Source organism: Gambusia affinis, linkage group LG09 (assembly GCF_019740435.1).
Source record: "Gambusia affinis linkage group LG09, SWU_Gaff_1.0, whole genome shotgun sequence".
NCBI lineage: Eukaryota > Metazoa > Chordata > Actinopteri > Cyprinodontiformes > Poeciliidae > Gambusia > Gambusia affinis.
In genome coordinates, this window is record NC_057876.1 from 18,190,480 (window position 1) to 18,210,299 (window position 19,820).

The 19,820-nt window shown below is 38.5% G+C and overlaps 1 protein-coding gene across 6 annotated transcripts in view; it reads left to right on the forward strand.

Annotated features, from left to right (window-relative positions):
• Nucleotides 1-19,820, forward strand: part of LOC122837344 (protocadherin-1-like) — a 184,111-nt gene that overhangs the window by 84,737 nt on the left and 79,554 nt on the right. For 5 of the 6 annotated variants that reach the window (XM_044127640.1, XM_044127638.1, XM_044127643.1 and 2 more), the window contains one exon: nucleotides 13,208-13,427. In XM_044127640.1, the coding sequence (XP_043983575.1) occupies nucleotides 13,208-13,427 (220 nt within the window). Of the gene's footprint in view, nucleotides 1-13,207; nucleotides 13,438-19,820 lie in introns of all 6 variants that reach the window. The other variant, XM_044127642.1, reaches the window with a different exon arrangement.

Consider the following 19,820-nt stretch of genomic DNA (forward strand, 5'->3'; position numbering starts at 1 on the left):
ACTGAACTCTGACTGATCTTTACCTTTTCAGATCCTATTTCTTACCATTTCTAAAATGTCCATATAGCGGCCGAAGCAGGATATAGAGAAGAGGGAGAGAAAACACAGAAAACCTCAACCCAATCTTAGAAAAACCAAGAGAAACCCTTCCACTTGAGGGAGCATTTCATTCTTGTTTCGTTTAGAACCATGTCTTAGACGTTTCTCTCTGTTTTTCAATGCTTCAGTGGATGCTAAAGAGTGACAAGAATCCCTAAAACTGATTTTACCAATCCATAGAAGGAATTATTTTAAACAGAACTGAATTTTTAAAGGACTGTAACCTCAGTGGTTTTTCAGAGTTTAACTTTTAATGTATTATGAATCAGACCTGACCTGCAACTGTTGCTCATCTGAAATTTTCTCGTCTTTAAATGTCAGACAGGATTAAATACCAAACCTTTCCCGATGGTTCTGTAATAACAGAACCATTTATAGTTTGAGATCCTGGAGGTTTAAAAAATGCTGGAAGATTTTCTGTCTGAGGTCACACATTTTTGCCCCTGGATTTGGTTGACTTCACGAGACGCCTCTTTTATCAAACCAGTAGTTAGAGTTTATTATTTTGAACTGAGGATTGGAGAAAATGAGACAGATTTCTGCAGCAGATGCCAGAACTTCAGCTCAAAATCATAGTTTCTAGTCTGGCTTTTCTTTGTGTTGAAGCTGGACTTTAGCCGAGCGAATCAAAACCACATTTCCCACACGCTCATCTCTCCCTTTTCGCCTGTTTTATCACTCCACCTTTCTCTCATTCTTTCATCCTCCCTCACTTTACCCTGGAGCTAATTATAACCTGCTGCAACGTTCCTAAGTGGGGGGAGCGAGGGTGGGAGGCGTTCTCAGGGATTAACGTACCATAGCTGTCAGCTGGATACCTCTCTATCACTCCTCTCTGTCTCCAAAGTTTTCTGGGCTTTTTGTGAAACTTTTGGTAAACGACAATACATACAAACATAAGCACAGCAGCGCAAGGGGAACCCAGCAATGACACATGGAGTTAGGATTATGTAAACACATTTGAACAGAGAGAAAGCTTTTCAAAGATCCAGCCTCGGATCCATCTGCACACTGTCAAAACGTATGCTCTGCCTACACAAAACAAACACATACATTTTGTGGATTTGTTGTGCAGCACACTGAAAATCATTCTTGTTGTCACCTAAACAAACATAAGCACAGCAGCGCAAGGGGAACCCAGCAATGACACATGGAGTTAGGATTATGTAAACACATTTGAACAGAGAAAAGCTTTTCAAAGATCCAGCCTCGGATCCATCTGCACACTGTCAAAACGTATGCTCTGCCTACACAAAACAAACACATACATTTTGTGGATTTGTTGTGCAGCACACTGAAAATCATTCTTGTTGTCACCTAAAATTCAAAAAATTCTCTAAATTACTGCCAAATTGGCCCAAATCATCATATCTCTTCCACCGTGTCTGAGATTTATGGTTGGTTTTCTCCAGATATGAAGTTGAACATTATAGCCACACATCTCTACTTTGATCTCCTTTATCCAAAGAACGTTGTCCCAGAAATTCAGTGCTTTGTTCACATGCAGCTTTGCAAGCTGAAGTTGTGCTGCTGTATCTTTTCAGCTAGAAAGAGCTTTCTACTTTAATCAAACTTTTTTCCAAGTACCTTATTGTGAACCCAAATGTCCAATATGCAAAGTGAGGCCTGCAGAGTGTTAGCTGGAGCTCTTGGGTTATCTGACATGTATCTGAACATTACAAGGTCTGACTTTGGCCTAAATTTCAAGGGATGTCAAATCCTGGGGAGGCTGGAGAATGTTTTAAATATTTTCCACTTCTGGATGATCTTTCTCATTGTGGAACTGGAGACTTTAGAAAGCTTGAAAAGGGTGTTATGAGTAAAGTTTAAAACTAAAACTTTGTCAGGAGCAAATTGTTATTATGCCCTGGTAAGTAAAACACGTAATTTGAAAGTGAATGCACAATAACCAGCACTGTTGTATTTGTTCCATGAGAAACCGGGAAAACGTTTTGGCAATCTTCATCTAAATTTGGACATTTTATTGTTTGCATACCAAAGATAGTCTCTTACAAAACATTTGTGAAAAGTCTTTTAAATCTGTATATGCAAGCCAAATGCTTGAGAGGCGCATCAAACACATCAGCAAGTAATAAATCCACACACAAACAAAAATGCTGAAAATAAACCCTATGGTCAGTTGAAGAGGGAGGGCGGTGAATTTCTCTGGGTGTGTTGACTGTTTTTTTTCCTGTCTGTTTGCTACGCGTTGGAACTGTGTTCACTGATCTCAGAGTTTGAGAGATACGCGATGGATCGGCGAGGCGGCAGAGTGAAAAATGCCAGCAGCAGCAGATTTATTCAAGTTCATTTCTCTCAGCTGAGCATCTCGAAGTACAGGGTTTCTGTCAGTGTCAGCTTTGAATACATATCTATCTATCTATCTATCTATCTATCTATCTATCTATCTATCTATCTATCTATCTATCTATCTATCTATCTATCTATCTATCTATCTATCTGTCATCTGTCTGTCTGTCTGTCTACCTATCTACCTATCTGTCTGTACCTACCTACCTACCTACTACCCACCACCCACCCACCTACCTGTCTGTCTGTCTGTCTATATATATATCTATATATCTACATATCTATATATCTATATATATATATATATAATAGTTTGTTGATTGCATGCGTGTGTGAATCATACTCTAAAAGCCAGAGGATGTGACTTGCGTGAGATACTGGAGGTGAAGGTGCTCCAGACTTATGGATTCATGTGCAACACTAGATTTACTGCCTCACTGATAACACACATACCTTCAGCGAGGAGGAATGCAAGCGTGCGGGTAAAGTCCTGGAACCACATGAGAGAAAGTCAGCTGACCTGCTTTGAGAGAATTGATGTGAGGAAGACTGATGCTGGGCGACAGATTCAGCGATACAGGTCGTTTCTGTTGCAGACAGAGAACAAGCATCGGCTTGTGGATGTTGTCTGTGCAGCTGCAAAATTTTCAAATCAGAGAAGGCTGAAAGGCGGCAGCAGCATGATCTTGATAGAGGCATTTCTGTTGGTCTTCCTCACTTCATGACTTCTTTACTTGCAGTATAAAAACACAAAGTCAGGTAAATGTTTTTACTGTTGTTATGGAGAGTTTTTCAGCCAAATCAAGACTCAACTACTTGATGTTCCCCTTCATAACAAAGCTTTTTGGTTAAGTCATAAAATTTGCCTGGTTTATTTATGTCCATCCATTACTTCCTTTCAGGCTGCAGAGAAGACGATACTTAAATTCCTCTCCCAACACAGGAGACTTTCAGAGATTAAGGATAAAAATCCATCAGTAATTTCAGTTATAATTATTTCGAATCAAATTCAGCAAATTATTTTGAATCTTTCTTTGAGAATGTTTTAGCAACAAATATAAAATGTCTATGACCTAATATGCTATGTCCCTTTTGTTCTTCAAAGCTTTTTTCATGAAAGCAGCTCAAAAACCATAATATCATTAATCCTTTGCTTTGTCTCTGGCTTAATTGCTAACCAGATGCCTCTATATTTTGAATGTGTTGCAGCCTAAAAGGCAGGAATGGTGACAAAATGAGTACAGTCTCAACTTCAGTGAGAGTAATACTGCTATTAATGGTTGTTTATTTTCCATTTGTATTTTACATATACTCTGCTTTTCTGATTGAATGCTGTATAATAATGTTTGTCACATATTTATTTAGTTCTCTAAACAACGCTTAGTTATGCTTAGTACAAGACTTGAATAGCTGGAGGTAAATAAGAAGCTAAACAAAGTCTTATCAGACTTTTGAACTTCCTTATGTTTTTAGGAGTTTTCACTTACTTGCAAAACAAAGTTTTTTTTTCCAAGTAACATTAACATAACGAAGCAAATTTTTCTATTAATGTCAAAAAACACAAAAATGACAATTGGTTAGGTTTTCAGTGCTTTATTAACATGCTTCCCAATATTTTGAATTTCTTTTCTTTCTGTGCTACATGAAGTTCAGTCACATAAAACTCCTACCAAAGAAACAAGAAGCTAGTGAACACCTTCTGTGGACCGTTCATTCTGGAGGATTGGTGATTGTGAGAGGCAGCAGCATGAGGCGAGAGGTGTTAAGCCAAAAAACCACTAAAACCCAAAATATTTGTCCCTGTGATGATAATGGAACATGTCTCTGAGTGCAACAATGTGGCTCATTGAAGTGTTTTTGTCAACTGAGTTGAGTTTTGTTTCTGGAACCGAGTCAACCAGAGCAAAAAGGGGGAAAAAAAGCTGCTGTGGAAACAAATGTTTTCTCTCTTTCCCGTCGTTGTAACTCTGAGGTGAAACTCTGTGCTTATCTCAAACCAAACACACGCACACACACACCCCCGCACGCCCACACACATCCACTGTGCATCCATAGTGTATTTTGCATAGGTTTTTTTTCTGCCTGAGCTGATGGAAACTCATTTCCCTGCTGCAGTGCCTTCATTTGGATTCATGTGGGAACTTTACATGGAAACACAAAGCTGCTGTTTGTGCGCTGCTTCGCTGCCTCCACAGCTCCACGATCAATGACCATTATCAGCAATCGGACTCTATCAGTCCGAGCTTTTAGCATTTTATCTGAGTGATAAACTGCCTCTGGAGGTGTTTATTTGAGTTTTATAAATGCCCATAAGCTTTTCTACAGAATCATAAACAGTCAGGGTTGCAAATGATGAGACCAGCTGTGCTCTTCTGCCAGGAGGTGCTAGAAATGGGAACCAAGTTGTTGCTACTTTGAAGGAGAGAAGTGAGCCATGTTGTCTCTGCTCTGAAAACTTCCTTAGTGGTGTGTCCTTCACGTTTCTGCTGCATTGCAAAGGAAATATAATGGCATCATTCTGTCACAGACCGGAACCTTGATCGAACAGTCAACAGGGCAACTTAAAATTAAGTGTTTCCCATGGCATTGGAATAAATTCTAAATAAATGTATTATTTTTCCAACAATTGGATGCCTAACTCAGTAATCAGTAATTTATGTTTTCCTGTAATAAAAGTCCACAATAACAGCACAGATTTGAAAGCTTTTCCTTTTAAATGTTTGAGTTCTCCATCTTTTCAGTAGGCCTGCGTAAGCTGTGTGCACATGTTCTGCTCCTGTTCCTGTGTAACTTACATGCAGCAGTAAACACATACAGACAACTTACAAAGCTGCTCAGATTGGCACAGCAGGCCATTTCTCAAAGTGCTGGTCCCCCGCTGCAGCATTGAACTCACAACCTTCGAGAATGGAAAGGAAGAAAGACGAATTGAGGGAACGCGGACGGTGCTGTGGATAAGTTTGGCTGCTGTAGCTATATGAATTCTCATAGAAACTCTGTGTAACAACTTCTTCTCTCAGGATGCAAAGATTCTTTTCCTCAAAGATTCCTTGAAATTTCTTTCCAAAAGTTTTATGTTTGTTTTCTGAGAACTTTTATTGATCAGATACAAAGTAAAAAAAACAATATTTACTGGACTATTAAATCCTGTTCTGATATACTTCTTTGGCTAATGTTCACAAACCAAATAATGATATATGAACCTGAAACTCTCTTCCACCAAAAGAGTGTCCAGGCCCTTGTTAAGTCACTGCCTCTTAATCAAAAGGATTCAGTGCAGGTGAATGGGGCGTCTCTTTGGGACATCTCTCAATTGAAGTTATCTTTATACTTTCCACTAGGAGAGGATCCAGGGAAGAAATCTGAACGGGCAGGAGGAACCATATTTTTTGTAGCTGGAGAACGCCATGCAGCTCAGGAAGAGTTCGTGTCTCTTAGGAGAGGCATTTGTCCTACTTTCCTCAACATGTTACTTCTGTAACCCAACCTCTGCAAAGCAGGATTCTAGGAATGGATGCATAGATAAAGGGATTCAAATTCATGACAAAGTTCTGTAATCCATATTTATCTTGATCTTTCTTTTAGCTATAAATTAAGGTGGAGCGTGTAAAATGACTTGTACAACCCAGAAACCTTTTCCTGAGAGCCAGCTTTACTCTGACAAAGTTTTCCTGGAGCCTAACTGAAGGATGATGTGAATGCATTTTGTTTGCCTGATTAACATTTTAAATGCCCCTCAGCATTCGATTTACTGTCGCATAATCAAAATATTACCCGATACATGGACATTCGGATTCATCCGTCATGAGTCACCGTTAAGCAGCGGTTGGTCCGTCGCTGCCAGAGGGATATAATAAAAAATGACACATATTGTGAGGAAGAGTGGGGGCTCAACAACAAGTTTGTGCCCTGGGGGGGTTAATCCGACACTTGAGATGGATTTGGACAAAGTGTTGAATAATTTATAACATTGCCACACTGCTTTTAAGGCAGAGAGTCGCCATGCTTCTTAAGGATGCTGCTCAGACTCCTTCGCATATTTTTTATTTTTTATTTTTTTGGAGCAGGAATACTTTAAGAAAATTACCGTGACGACCTAAAGGGTCAGTGCAGCAAAATGTTTCATACATGTTGATATTCACACCTCCTTGTCCTCCTTTGTCGTGGCACTCCCCGGTCATCTTTTTTTCCAGATTCTCAGCTCATCCTTCATTTTTTGCTGGGATTCAACACATTTGTGTCGAATTATTGCTGGCAGCCGTTCATCTTGTGGTCCGAATGTGTGTATGTGTCTGCGTGAACATGTGATAATAAGTGTGTGTAGGTTTAGGAGTGTGTGTGCGCATGCATACTTGATAAGGACAGACTTTTATAAGCATGCACAATGCAGCCTCACACACTCTTATCTCCCACAGAGGGAGGTAATGAGGATCTCTCACACACACATTCACACTCCCACACACACATGCACACACTTGGTTATCTTCCTCTCCGTGTCTCGGCTGACAAACACCCAGCGAGGCGTCCTGCGTTCCTCCTCTCACTGGTTTTTAATCATCTCTGAACAATGTGGCCCACTGAACGCGCCTCCTCCTCTTCCTCTATCACCTCCTGCAGGAGTTTGAGCTGCAAGAGGAAGAGGAACCGACCTGGACTTCTTATCAGCCTCAACCCACCTTCGTCCTGCTCCTCCAGCTTCCTCTTCCCCCCGCTGCTCCTCTTCCTCTCCTCTTATCCTCCTTATCTGCTTTAATTCCCCCTTTCTGCATGATGGATTTAACGATACATCCACGGCCTCGCTGTTGCCTCTCCCCGTGATGGTAATCAAGGTCAGTTACTACAGATTCAAGGAAAAACGGCTCATCATGCCTCTCTTGTTTTACATAAGTGCACATGTGCGTTTTACCTGCAGACGACTGAGCATTCGTCAGAGGAGAAGCTGTTTGGGGGGGGGAACTTCCGACAAAGTGCAGCATTAACAGTTTTCTGCAGAAGAGAGAGGCCGTGATGAAGCATTTTCCCTTGAATTCTTAATTACTGACCTTCATTGCCATTACCACAAACTCTCTCCAGCTCCTTATATACAGTTTGGAGAGTAGGAGGAATGCTAACAGCAGAAAATCTGGCAAAAATGCAAATACAAATGGAAATATCACTATGCCAAAAAGGATGCAATAAAGTTTCAAAGTATTTTCTAATGCAGAATAAGGCCTACAAGGTGATTCAAAGTTCATTTTATACATCATTTGAATGAGTTTTGGTCATGTTGATTCAAACATTAACGTTCTGTTTGATTGAGTGTTTTAAATCTAAAAAATTCTTGTATTGATGACCACAAACATCCAGTATATAATAGGTTTTTCTATTTTAATAAATTGCTACATGCCTGTAATATTTCCCTATTTTTCACATTTCATAATAATGCTTTAAATTATGATAGCGCTCATCATCCTTCTTTCTATTTTGGATCCCTTTATTGTTAGTGATGCTTCGGTTCACATCAAAAAGTCAGAAAAATAACAAAAGTTCATTAATTAATCCCAACCCTCTCTGGGAACCTCCCTTGTGTTCCGGGTTGATGTTTGACGCAAAGTAGGGCAGAAGAGAACAGCGTAGCTGGTCAGAAATACAGCAACTATTTATTCATCCACAGTGCGACCATCTGGAGGACGAGGACATGATGTTCAGCTAAAGGATAGCGGCAGGGTGTAGACTGAGGTAGAGGATGCTCTCGATGTTGGTTGGTCTTTTTTTTTTTTTTCCCCTCCCCTCTGATCTGCTCCACTTTCTCTTAGTTCAACATGCTGAGGAGGCACTTCTATTTCCAGCAAACAAACACGCAAATGCAATCAGTACAAAAAGGGCAACAAACAAGAGAGGGTGGGAGGTTGTCTGTACTGTTTGGGCGGTGGAGGTGTTAGACAGGTGGGAGAGAGATCCAGACACCTTGCTCCGTAAGTACGGAAGTGATTTATTTCTTAATACTCACTCAGCAAACTGAGCGGAGAAAGTTATTGGCAGCGACGAGTTATTAATAACACAGCCTGGCACACTTTGCTTTCCCAAACACACCTGATTGAGAAGAAGACCGTCACACAAACCCAGGCAGGCATTGCCGCTCAATATTTAGAAAAAAGACAGTTGTTCTTCTTTTGTTGTTGTCTTTACTCGGGAATTCTTAAATTGTCAACAATAATGAACATTCCTGTCTTTGCTAAACATCTTGTATACGACATTGTGCTCACAGGTTTACATAGGCTGGCCAATTGGACACATTCTGTGTGTGTACTTCTGTGTGTTTTGAAAGAAAAAAATGACAATAGAAACGAACCAAATTGCTCTGATCTAAAGTTTACATTGCTTAGTTGTTTTTTTTTAATGCCATCCATTTCCTCTTTAACACTAATGACCACTCAAAATCGTTTGTAATTTGCAGATGATTCTTGGGCTTTGTTGTATAATTCAAATGTTTGAGATCTCACCAAAGTGACTCAATGACACAAAGTTCAAGAGACAAATATAAGTAGTCAGGGATTTTCACGTTCTCCTGTTTTAGAAAATGACAGGTCGACTTGGTCTTATGTTTTGGATCATTGCCATATTGGCAATTATTTTAACCATCTGGTTATCAATGTCAGTCCCTGTGCCTCTGTTGATCACACATTAATACCAAACATCAACAGTCCAGATCATGGTTTCACTGTAGAAATAGAGTATTTTTATTTCATAGTGCTTGTAAATTTCTCTCCTTCTGCAGTGTTAATGGTTGTGGCCATAATATCCACTTTTGGCCTCTTAACTCCAAACAACTTTCTTCCAGAAATCTGATTGGTTGTTTTGTCTACCATAATTAAGCTGCTCTGTGGCATTGGCAACATAACAGCTTTCTTCTAGCAACTCAGCCATGTAGCCCTTCCCTCATGTGCCTCCTCATTAGGAGTCTTGTGTCACCTGAAGTTATTAGTTTGTCTGCTTCTCTAATTTTTTTTTTTTTATTTTTTTTGCAATCTCTAGTGATACTTATTATTATTATTTTTAAGTCCTAATTTAAAATTTGAACACTGCTGAATTTTGTTTTTCAATGTTTGCAATAATTTTGTTATTTTATCCACCAGCCAGGCATGATACTACAACTACTATCATGATTATCTCTTTGTCACAAACCCATCTTGTCCTCAAACTTGCTGCACTACTTGCACGCTACCTTTTGCAGATGATATTGCTCTAGTGTGTGAAGAATGACGGTTAGTGGCTCCAAGCTTGAACAGGAAATACTTAGATACAGCTTCTTCTTAGGGCTGAGTTTCTGTCACAAGTGAAGGAATTGAAATACTGGCAGAAAATTGGTACATAATAGGAGAGGAAGACTGCAGCCATATCAATGGATTACAAGACATTTTCAGTTTACCAATTAATCTATTTCCAACTCACTCCTGTGGTCATAAGCTGTGGTGGAGACCAAAAGAGGGGAGCATGGAAATAAGCTCCAGACGTTGCTTAAGGATATGGATAAGGAAAGAAGAGTGGACACTTGATTTAGCGAAACATTTCTAAAACATCTGTTCATACGCCCTGGATCAAAGCTGGTGATATGCAACCACAAAGTTATTCTTAGAGGAAGTGGGCAATCCAGTGTTAGATATCTAAATGAAGTAAAATAAAAAATAAAAATAAAAAAAAAATAAAAACAGTTTGGCATGACTTAAAAAATATATATTTTTTAAGACATGCAACAGAGACAATTTATTCTCCATATTAGTATATGTTTGCTGGACTGCCCTCTAGTGGAGTCTTCTAGTGGCAGTCTGTGAATTATATAAACAACAAAATTGCTTGATTATATCAGAAAACTATTTAGATCAGAAAATTAACTGTTAGCTCAGGCAAAAAAGTTCAATTATTGGTTATGTTTCATTAATTATTACGAGGTGTTAGATGTGCTGAAGCAAACACAATGGGAAATCCAGAACAAAATCTCTCCTCGTTGTAACTCTTTCCTATCTCACAAAGTTGGTATAAAAAGTGGAACAAACCCCCTCCTTTAAGTAACACATCTGGTTCTGTGCCAGTACAGAAATACAAACTGACCTTTCTGAGCTCTTCTACATTCTTCGGGGAGGGAAGACAGGAAGTGAGAGTGCTCAGAGTCCAGTTATATCTGAGTGTTTGAACCTGTTCACCTGCAGAAGACGCCTGTCGCCTGAAGCATCAGGGATCTGGGCCTTTGATGCCTTGGCAGCACAATGTGTCTGCACAGGTCAAGGGGGAGCTCCATTGTGGTTTTAGTTTTGCACATTTTCCATCACTTTGACACTAATATTGCAGTTTTCACCTGCACACTGAGACGAAGCAGGTATTTTTAAATCCTTCCAGGTTCAGCTGAAAAGCTCAAACTGTTTTGGAATCCAGGTGATAAAACATCAGGAGACCCTCAGTCCTAGAAGCTGCTGTTTCTAAGCAAAAAAAAAAAACAATAAAAGAAGCATGACTAATAGACAGACAAATACTCTTTTGATCCCGTCCGGGAAATAATGTAGATATACATATATGAACAGTGTGGTACAATGTATGTTATCACATAGACATGCATGCATAAATGTGATGGTTTAAATTCAGAATGCAGAGGTTGATCACCTTCTACACTTGCATAACTTATTAAAACTGGCTTTATTGACATGCAGACAGATTAATAAAATGCATAGATGAAGCTGAGAGGTTGTGTGTTTATGCTCTGGGTGTTGATCTGCTGGTTTTACTGGTTCTGACACCACCCTGTTGACATAGTGATCGACCCAGTGATGTTGCTCTTCAGTAGCGCTGCCCCGTCCTTTGTGTTTGTGCACATTGGAAGTGTTTGACCATGTATTGTGCGCCTTTGAATTAGGACACTTTTCTTGGCAGCCCTCTTTGTCTTTGTACAAAGTGTGCTTGTGTAAGTGTGAATGCTGTCGAACATCCCCGCGGCGCTACAGGGAGGCTAATTGTATTTTAATTACAAAACCATCAAATGCAGAAGTCAAACAGTTACCTTCCACCCACAGAAAGACACACAAGAAATGAAAGGAAGTGTGTGTTTGACCATGAACAGACACTCTAATCACAAAAACACACACTGGATATTTTTTTACACTATAGTTTACATTAAATACTTTTGTAGTTACAGACCATGTTATCACTTCTCATTTGTATATGAGAGTGAAATGCTATAAATAACAGGGGAATAATAGGGCGACTTGCAGTTAGTGCTTTAAACCCACCAGGGGGCCACTTGTGTTAAACATTTCTCTGATTAAATGTAAATATATTGTGTTTGTATTATTATAGCTCACCACTTGTTCTACATTCAGGAGGTGTTTTTTCACTACCTTTTTAATGTTAACAAAGTTATTACATTTGACCTTTTTTTTGTTTGTTCTGAGCCTACAAGGATGTGAATATTGGCTGACTTATCAGTGAGTGGGTTGCCAGCCTGTAGGCTTTTGCAGCCAGTAGCTGTTCCACTGGGTGGGTGAATTTGCAAAAAGATGTGTCTTTTCATTCATACCAACCCATCAGTCACCAATGCCAGCTTAACATGTTTCAGATCAGGGACTGGCTTTGGGAACGTTGTAGCCTCTAATGGTGTCTGTAATGTTTTGCCATTTTAGAGCAATAAATGTCTTAAACAATCCTAACATTAAAAACTTAAATCTCTTGACTAGGGTTGGAAATTTAAGTTCAAAAGTCAGAACAAAGGATAAAGATAACGATTTTGGGACATTTCACCAGCTAGAATAATATGTTGTTGTGTTTTACAGCACAGAAGTTGACTCTGTTGAGAATGTTTTTTTGAGTAACTGATGAGTCCAAGGGGATTAATCGATCTCTGAGACATAACTGTTTCTCATGATGTCTGAGATCCCAAAAGACATTCAATAATAGCTTCTAGTGGTGAACTCTGTGCAAGATTTATTTATATGCTTGTTTCCACATTGTTGTAGACAATACATTTTGCAGTTTGTCTAATGATTTAAATGACAAATTCAGTCAAATGTGGGGTGAAACAAAGTGAAATTATCTTGATCCAAGTTTTGGCCTGAAGTGTCAAGTCAATATTTCTTGGAAAACTTAATCATTTGGGTTCTTTTGTAACAAACTGTGACATAATAATGAATCAAAAAAAAAAAAAAATCTTGGTAGAATCCTTCAAATCAAGCTTCGCTACAGATTGTGAAAAAATATATATATCTGTTAGTATTTTCTAAATACAAGAAGGTTAGTTAGTGAAGTAACCTCTTTACTAAGTAAAGAGGCACAGTTTTTTCAAGGCTAACAAATTCTTTAGGCTTTTCATATTTTTTCAGGAACATGGGATTTGTATTTTATGTCCACTTCAGGACTTCAAAAGATAATAGCCATTTGGTGTGAGTTCAGTTTCGGCAAACTTGCTACAACTGAATGACTGGGGTGAATTGGATGAAGCACAACATAAACTGGCATTGTTTCAGAGGCTATCAATTGTTCTTTTAAAGTGATCAATTTTACTGGCTGTAGAGCATCTGCTGTTCAGGTCAATGTGTCTAGCAGGCTGGTTTGTAAATCAAAACACTGGACGGAATTAAACAATCAATCAGCCATCTATCCATTAGCAACTCCCATTTTAACACGAGAGGGAGGCCTTGGGATGAAATGTAACTGCTTCAAGCCACAGAACCAAACTAAACTTGAATCAGTTTGATGAATAAAAGAGCATGCCTTAATGAAAAGGAACAAAGCAATGCACTAATCCCTCTTGTTTTCCTGTTTCTGCTTATTTCAGCTGCCCCACCGCCGAGTAACCTTCTCCACCTCCAATCAGGCCCAGGATCTGCAGGATGCATCCCAGCACAGCTACTACGACAGTGGCCTGGAGGAGTCAGAGACCCCCAGCTCCAAGTCATCATCGGGCCCCCGGATCGGACCACTAGCTCTGCCAGAAGACCACTACGAGAGGACCACACCCGACGGCAGCATCGGCGAGATGGAACACCCGGAGAACGGTAAGACCAGGTGGAGTTTCCCCTCCCTCTTTTCCTCTTCTCACCTCCTTCATTCATTCATCAACCCTGAGGGGAGCAGACACACATAAGCAGATTTATAAACACACCAGCAAGCATTTACACACTTTTCATCACACACTCACCTTGTCAGCAGGAAAACTAACACTGTACATGTAATCAAATTCCCACAATTCCCTGCTCTGCACACTGTATACCTTCGTTAAAGAGGTGTGCGACCTCACAGCAGCACAACACAATCAATATGCAACATAATCAACTCCCACAGCTTAACAAATTAACATCCCAATTATGTAAATCATACTTAGTTCAACCCTCCATCAGCTCCACTTACGGAGGCACAGAGGGTGGCTTACAGGAAACACGCATACACAGCACTCGTGGCTCCTGGACTTTACTGGTTAGCACTTCCTGAGCCTGCCATAATCTGTTACAGGAAAACACGTTGGAATGTGTTTAAACTGCCAACAGGTTGGGGAGAAATCAGTCTTATCCAGTTTACTGACATATTTAGAGGTGCTATGATGCTAGCATCCCCACAGGTACAAACCTGACTGAAGTGTTTTAGCTTTTAAAGCAGATGACAGAAGCAATAAAACTGAGAACGAGAGAATTGATGCTACACTCTGAAATTTGTTTCTCTCTTTTTTTGTTATTGAAACAAAGTGTGAACTGTTTTGTTGTTCACCACTCTTATTAGATGACTTTTTGATTTTGTTATTTTGAGGCAAAAAGAACAAAGCTACTAGGTACTTGCACTTGATTTCATCATTCCCTACGTGTTTTTTTATGTGACTATTTAACAGATACATGCAACAAGAAATGTTCCAATTTATGTGTCTCCCATTGTAAGGCTATGAATTAGATTACTACAAATGACAAATCATGGGCATTGGCAGAAAATGTCAAACTTTGGTTTATGTGAGAAACCATATTGTGTATCCCACAAAACGTTTGTATCAGTTTCAGTACTCAATTCCCCCCCTGTGCTACTTCAAAATTTAACTTAATCTAGCAATGAACTCAAACACTATTTCTTTATTAATGTCCTCTAAATGCAAATCTTCAGTTTCACCACATCCCAATGGTGCCCTATTGGTTTGAGATGTGGTGACTGCTGAGGCCAATGTAATACATGGAACTCATTATCATATTAAAATAAACAATTTGAGATGATCTGAGCTTTATTTTTTTATCCTGCTCAAAATAGGCATCATAAGATGTGTGTAAAAGGATGTACAAAGTCTTTCCAAAGTCTCTTCCACACTCTGGTATTAAAAAATGCAAGGTGATACTACAGGACACAAAGTGTGGTGAGAAAACATCTCCTCTACCTTTGTACCACAACCACACACCTAAACTTTTGAGTTTGATATAAAATTCTTATATCCTTGGGTGCTCAGTTTGAAATACGTCATCTAAATGTCGTTGCTCAAATCAAGACTCATTGAACCAGGCAGAATTTTTTTCAAACTGTTTATCTAGTTTTTACGACCTTGTGTAAACTAAAACGTCCGTCCTTGGCTAATAGGAGTGACACCCATTGTGGTCCTCTGGCGCTGAATCCCATGTCCTTCAAGATTTGACGTGTGTTCTGTTTATAGATGGCATTCTGTACACTTTGGTTGCAAGAAGAGATTATTTATCTATGCTTGACTCCATCTAGTCTTCAGCCAGCCTGCCCTTTCTTCTACGTCCCCATTGAAGCATTTTTGTCCACACAACTGCTTGTCCCTGATATTTTCTCTTGTTCAGACCATTCTTAAGAAACCAGAAGGATGGTTATCCATGAAATACCAACTGATCAGCACAGTGTGAAATACTTCTTAGACCAGCCTATCTTGTGCATGCCACATTCAGGGACACTTTTGATCCCTGTCTTTCTGATACTTGGACTGGACTTCAGCAGTTTGTCTTCACCTCTTCTAGATGCTTCGCTGAACTGAGCTGCCGCTATGTGATTGCTTAATTCAGCATTTGTGTAACAAGCAGTTGAGAAGGTGTAAATGGTAAATGTCTTGTATTTGCATAGCATGTCATCATTACAGAGGACCCCAAAGCACTTCACACTGCATTCAGTCATTCACATAATCACGTAGGTGTACCTAATAAAATGGCCAACTCATCTTTGGCATACATTTTGAGGATACATTTTAACATGGACTTCATTATGATTAACTGAATGATTAAATAGACAGCAAATAGAATCTTTGAAGCAATTTGCTTAAAGATTAAAATTATGTCTGACTTCAGGACAATCAGTGTTATAATTGGTATATCTGAACTGAAAGAAGAAGTGAAGGTGAAAGAGCAATAATAATATAAGGCTAATTTGGAGGTTACTTTGAGTGAATTTAGGATTTAACTATTTGATCGGATCTTTAGAAATTAAAGATCTTCAGTTTGTATCTGTACAAAATGAAGAAAGGTGAAACATATAAGGTTTTAGATTGAAAACGTTTTCATGATCTAATTTAGCCAGTACATTTTAGATTCATTCAAAGTTTGTTACTCCTTTATTTCAGCTGCCAGCAATATTCAATTTTGATTTTTTATTTTTTTTTCTTATTTATGCTGACGTTGAGACACAGTGCTTCGTTTTCAAGATAGAACTGTCACTGAAAAAAAAGAGAAAAATGATAGTAGACAGTAAAAATAAAATCCTATTCATTTCTATTATTTCAATTTCAATTTAAAAACAGCTTCAACACGGCACTGATTTTGATCACATCGTACTAAAAGTAAGATTGTCTGTTTTTTACCTTTTAAATGGTGTAAGCTACTTTTTTGTTTCTCTCTTCTGTGTGACAAATGCTTTACAGATACATTTTTACTGATTGACAGATATAGCATTTCTGTGAGCGTTCAGCTGTCTTACACTTTGCATATCAGCTAATGGGAAATTACGATGTTCCTCTGCATGCCTTGAGTTGCAATGCCTTTATCTCAGTCTTGCTTTATATGCCAACCGTGCAGTACACAGGGAGGCAGTTAAATATGACTGTTGGAAATGAGCTGCAAATCAATCAAGATCAGTAGTAACAAATTAAGTGTGTGCTTAAAAATTTTCTCTGCTTTGTGGTTTTGAAAAGAGATTGTATTGAATCTTTTTGACCAGATTTTTCTGCAACTGCTGCACAAATATAAAACCATTCAGAGATGGTTATGACTGATCCATCCACAGTCCTCTATCTCTGCCGCATATTCAATGAGCCTCATTTAAATCTTTAAAGCACAGAACATCTTGAGCGTAAAAGCCATAATTTATCCCAATAATCAGCGAATTGCAAGAGGATGAATCAAAACAAGACGGGAATAAGAGCTACTTGTATGTTCTGCATGATAACTTTACATTGAGATAATGATGCACACCAGCAGGTGGCTTTTAGTGTCTAAAGCGACATTCCCTGAAGTATAAATAAAACAGCCAATTTACCTACATCATGGAACCAAATTAAACTTTGAAGTAGCAATTCGCCAATCTTTTCTTACTTATGTTGCTGTTTATTGTTCTGCTTTGGCTCGGAACGCCTCGTTAACACTTATGCCAATTAAACTAAGTGAGGTGAAGAAGTTGAAGTGGGCGGAGGAATAAAGGAAGGAAGGAGGGAAGGAAAGGGATGGAAGAAGGGAAAGACAGACATTCACTTTAAATGTCACAGCTGTCTTCTGTCTTTCTTCGAGGGGTTGAGAAGTGTCGTTGAACCCACAGGTCGCACATATACCATCTGTAAACACAATTATTCACAGCTGCTTGTACACCCACAGGCTACTGCCACCCTCTGTGTTTGTGTGTGGGCGTGGGCGTGTGTGTGTGTGTGTGTATGAGATGGCGATAAAGACCAGGAGAAAGTAGCTGACTCCACACACACTGGATTAAGGTCAGCTTTAGGTGCGGAGTTGATGATGTTGTTTCAGTCTTGTGCTTTGATAGTTAAACATGTTTGGGCTGGAGATGATATTTTTCCAAAGGAAATGTGTGCTTTGTACGAGCTGAGAGGTCAACAGATTACTGCCTGTATTCCGAGGATTAACACACTTCCACTGATACACTTTACTCTCCTTCACTTCTCATTCCTGATGATGCCATTTCAGTGTACTTGAAAAGTGCCAGCTCCTTCCATATCTCTTTTTTTTAATCAGTGTAAGGCTTGGACTGTAAATGATATTTACCTCATACGCTTTCCCGTAGTCTAGGTTTTTTATTTGTTTCCACATCAAAAATAATATCTAAAGGATATATATATATATATATATATATATATATATATATATATATATATATATATATATATATATATATATACATTTATATATATATATTAACATTTGCATACATTGTATACTAACTCAACTTGAATTAAACTAGTAGTTTAATTCCTGAATGCATTAAAAATAACAACATGGTAGGAAAATTAATTAAAAACAATAAGTACTTTAATAATATATGATTCCCAAGCTACTATAAAATAAAGTTTATATCATGTAAAAAAATGGTGATAAGATTACATTTATTTACAAAAAAAGACAGACCCCAAACAGTTTCAGAAGTTATATTTTTAGGGGTAATTGGGCAATTTTAGGTGAGTTTAACAGGAAATCTAAAATAATATGGCCACAATTTCACAGATTAGAAAAAATTATTAGATTGTGAAAAAGTAAAAATCTCAAAACAAAAACCCACAATCTTTAAAGTACATATGTGCAGCTTAGATATTTCAGTTTACTAAGTAAATATATGAAACAATCTAGATAGTAATTTTAAAACCAATAGTATTCAAGGACTTTGGGTCGGGTGAAAAACAAACTGAACGCTGAAATGCATTTCAGCATTCAGTCTAGAACTAGATAATTATGCTACATTTTAACTTGGTAAGATTTGCACACTGCCCTGCAAAACTTAAAATCTTGTCCACATCCCTCTTCTGGGGATGGATATTGTGTTGGGTTCAGTTCTCAACTTCAGGTAATATGTTGCAAAGCTCAACTTTTCTTTGGATGAAGCTTTTCCTTTGTTGCTTTTAATGAACTGGAGTCACTGTGCGTCTAAAAAAATAAACCTTGTTTCATTTGTTGTTTGCCTGCAGATTCCATGTGCAATCTGACTTACATCCACCTTAACAAAACCAAGATTTAGGGAGATTTTGGTCAGAGTTGGAGGTCTTCTGCAAATTGAAAATCTTCTCTCTTGGAGCCATGCTCCATACTCCAGACATACGGAGATAACAGGATATGGTTGTCACATGATAACACCACCAGTTGTTGTTGGATATTTCTACTGCTTCTTCAGTCACCCTGTCAGCCTCTTGGCAGACAATGAAATATATTTTTATTCATTTATTTGTTTTAGTTTAATTGTACAATATATATGTCACATTAAAGTTGGCTAATGGTTTTGTCCTGATGCTATACTTTTAGCCCTGACTTTTGATGTAGAGTTGCACTTTTTCCCTCCGGAAAACAAGATAAATGAAGACTAAAGACTCTACAGATACTTACATTTCATTGGTAGTAACTTTGTCCTGAAACCAAAAACAGATCAAAATATTATTATTCTCTGACAAATAATAATATATTGTTTATCATTTTACAGAACTGTTCCGTCCTGTAAAACTTATAAATAAAAAAACATAATAATTAAATTCATTTTCACCCAATCCCACATTGAGAAATATGCTAACCCTGCCTTTATTCACTTCAGAATAAACCCAGCCCTTAAGCCTGATTAAAAAGCACAGTGTTCAGCTGTTTCAGAAAATCACTGAGCCATTCTTTCTTTGAAAGTTTTACATCTTCAGCAGGAAAAGCAGGGCTCAGGGCTGACAGCAACCAGCAGAGCTGCAAAGCACTAACAGACAGGTTTCAGTCTTTAAATAAGATTTGTCGTCTCAAAAAGGATTCCAGACTTCAAGGCTTGCCCTCTGACCAAACTGGCCGCACGGACACATAAAAACCTAACACAAACATGAAAAATACATTTAGTGGTTTGTTCTGTGAGGTGATAGCTTGCTATCGCTTCAGTCTTCCTATTCCACCGCTACTTTTATGCTACTCTCCATTCTGCAAATGGTCAGATAATGGAAGTTAATTCCATCAGCTGGTCTTCGCTCGGCTAATGCACCCGCTTCCTGTCAGGGATGGACAGATGGGAAAAGGAGAAAAACCAAAATGCGAGGGAGGAATAAATGGGGGAGGTGTGTGGGATTTGATTGCCTGTTTGTCTTTTTTTCGTTTTACTCATAAATTGGAGGAAAAGATAAAAAAAGTGAAAAGATTCAGGATTGAAGGATCCAAAAAAGGAAGAGAAGCTGCTGCATAACAAGCTGCCTTACGAAATGTGTATGTGTGGTTGCATTCACTCACACACACACACTC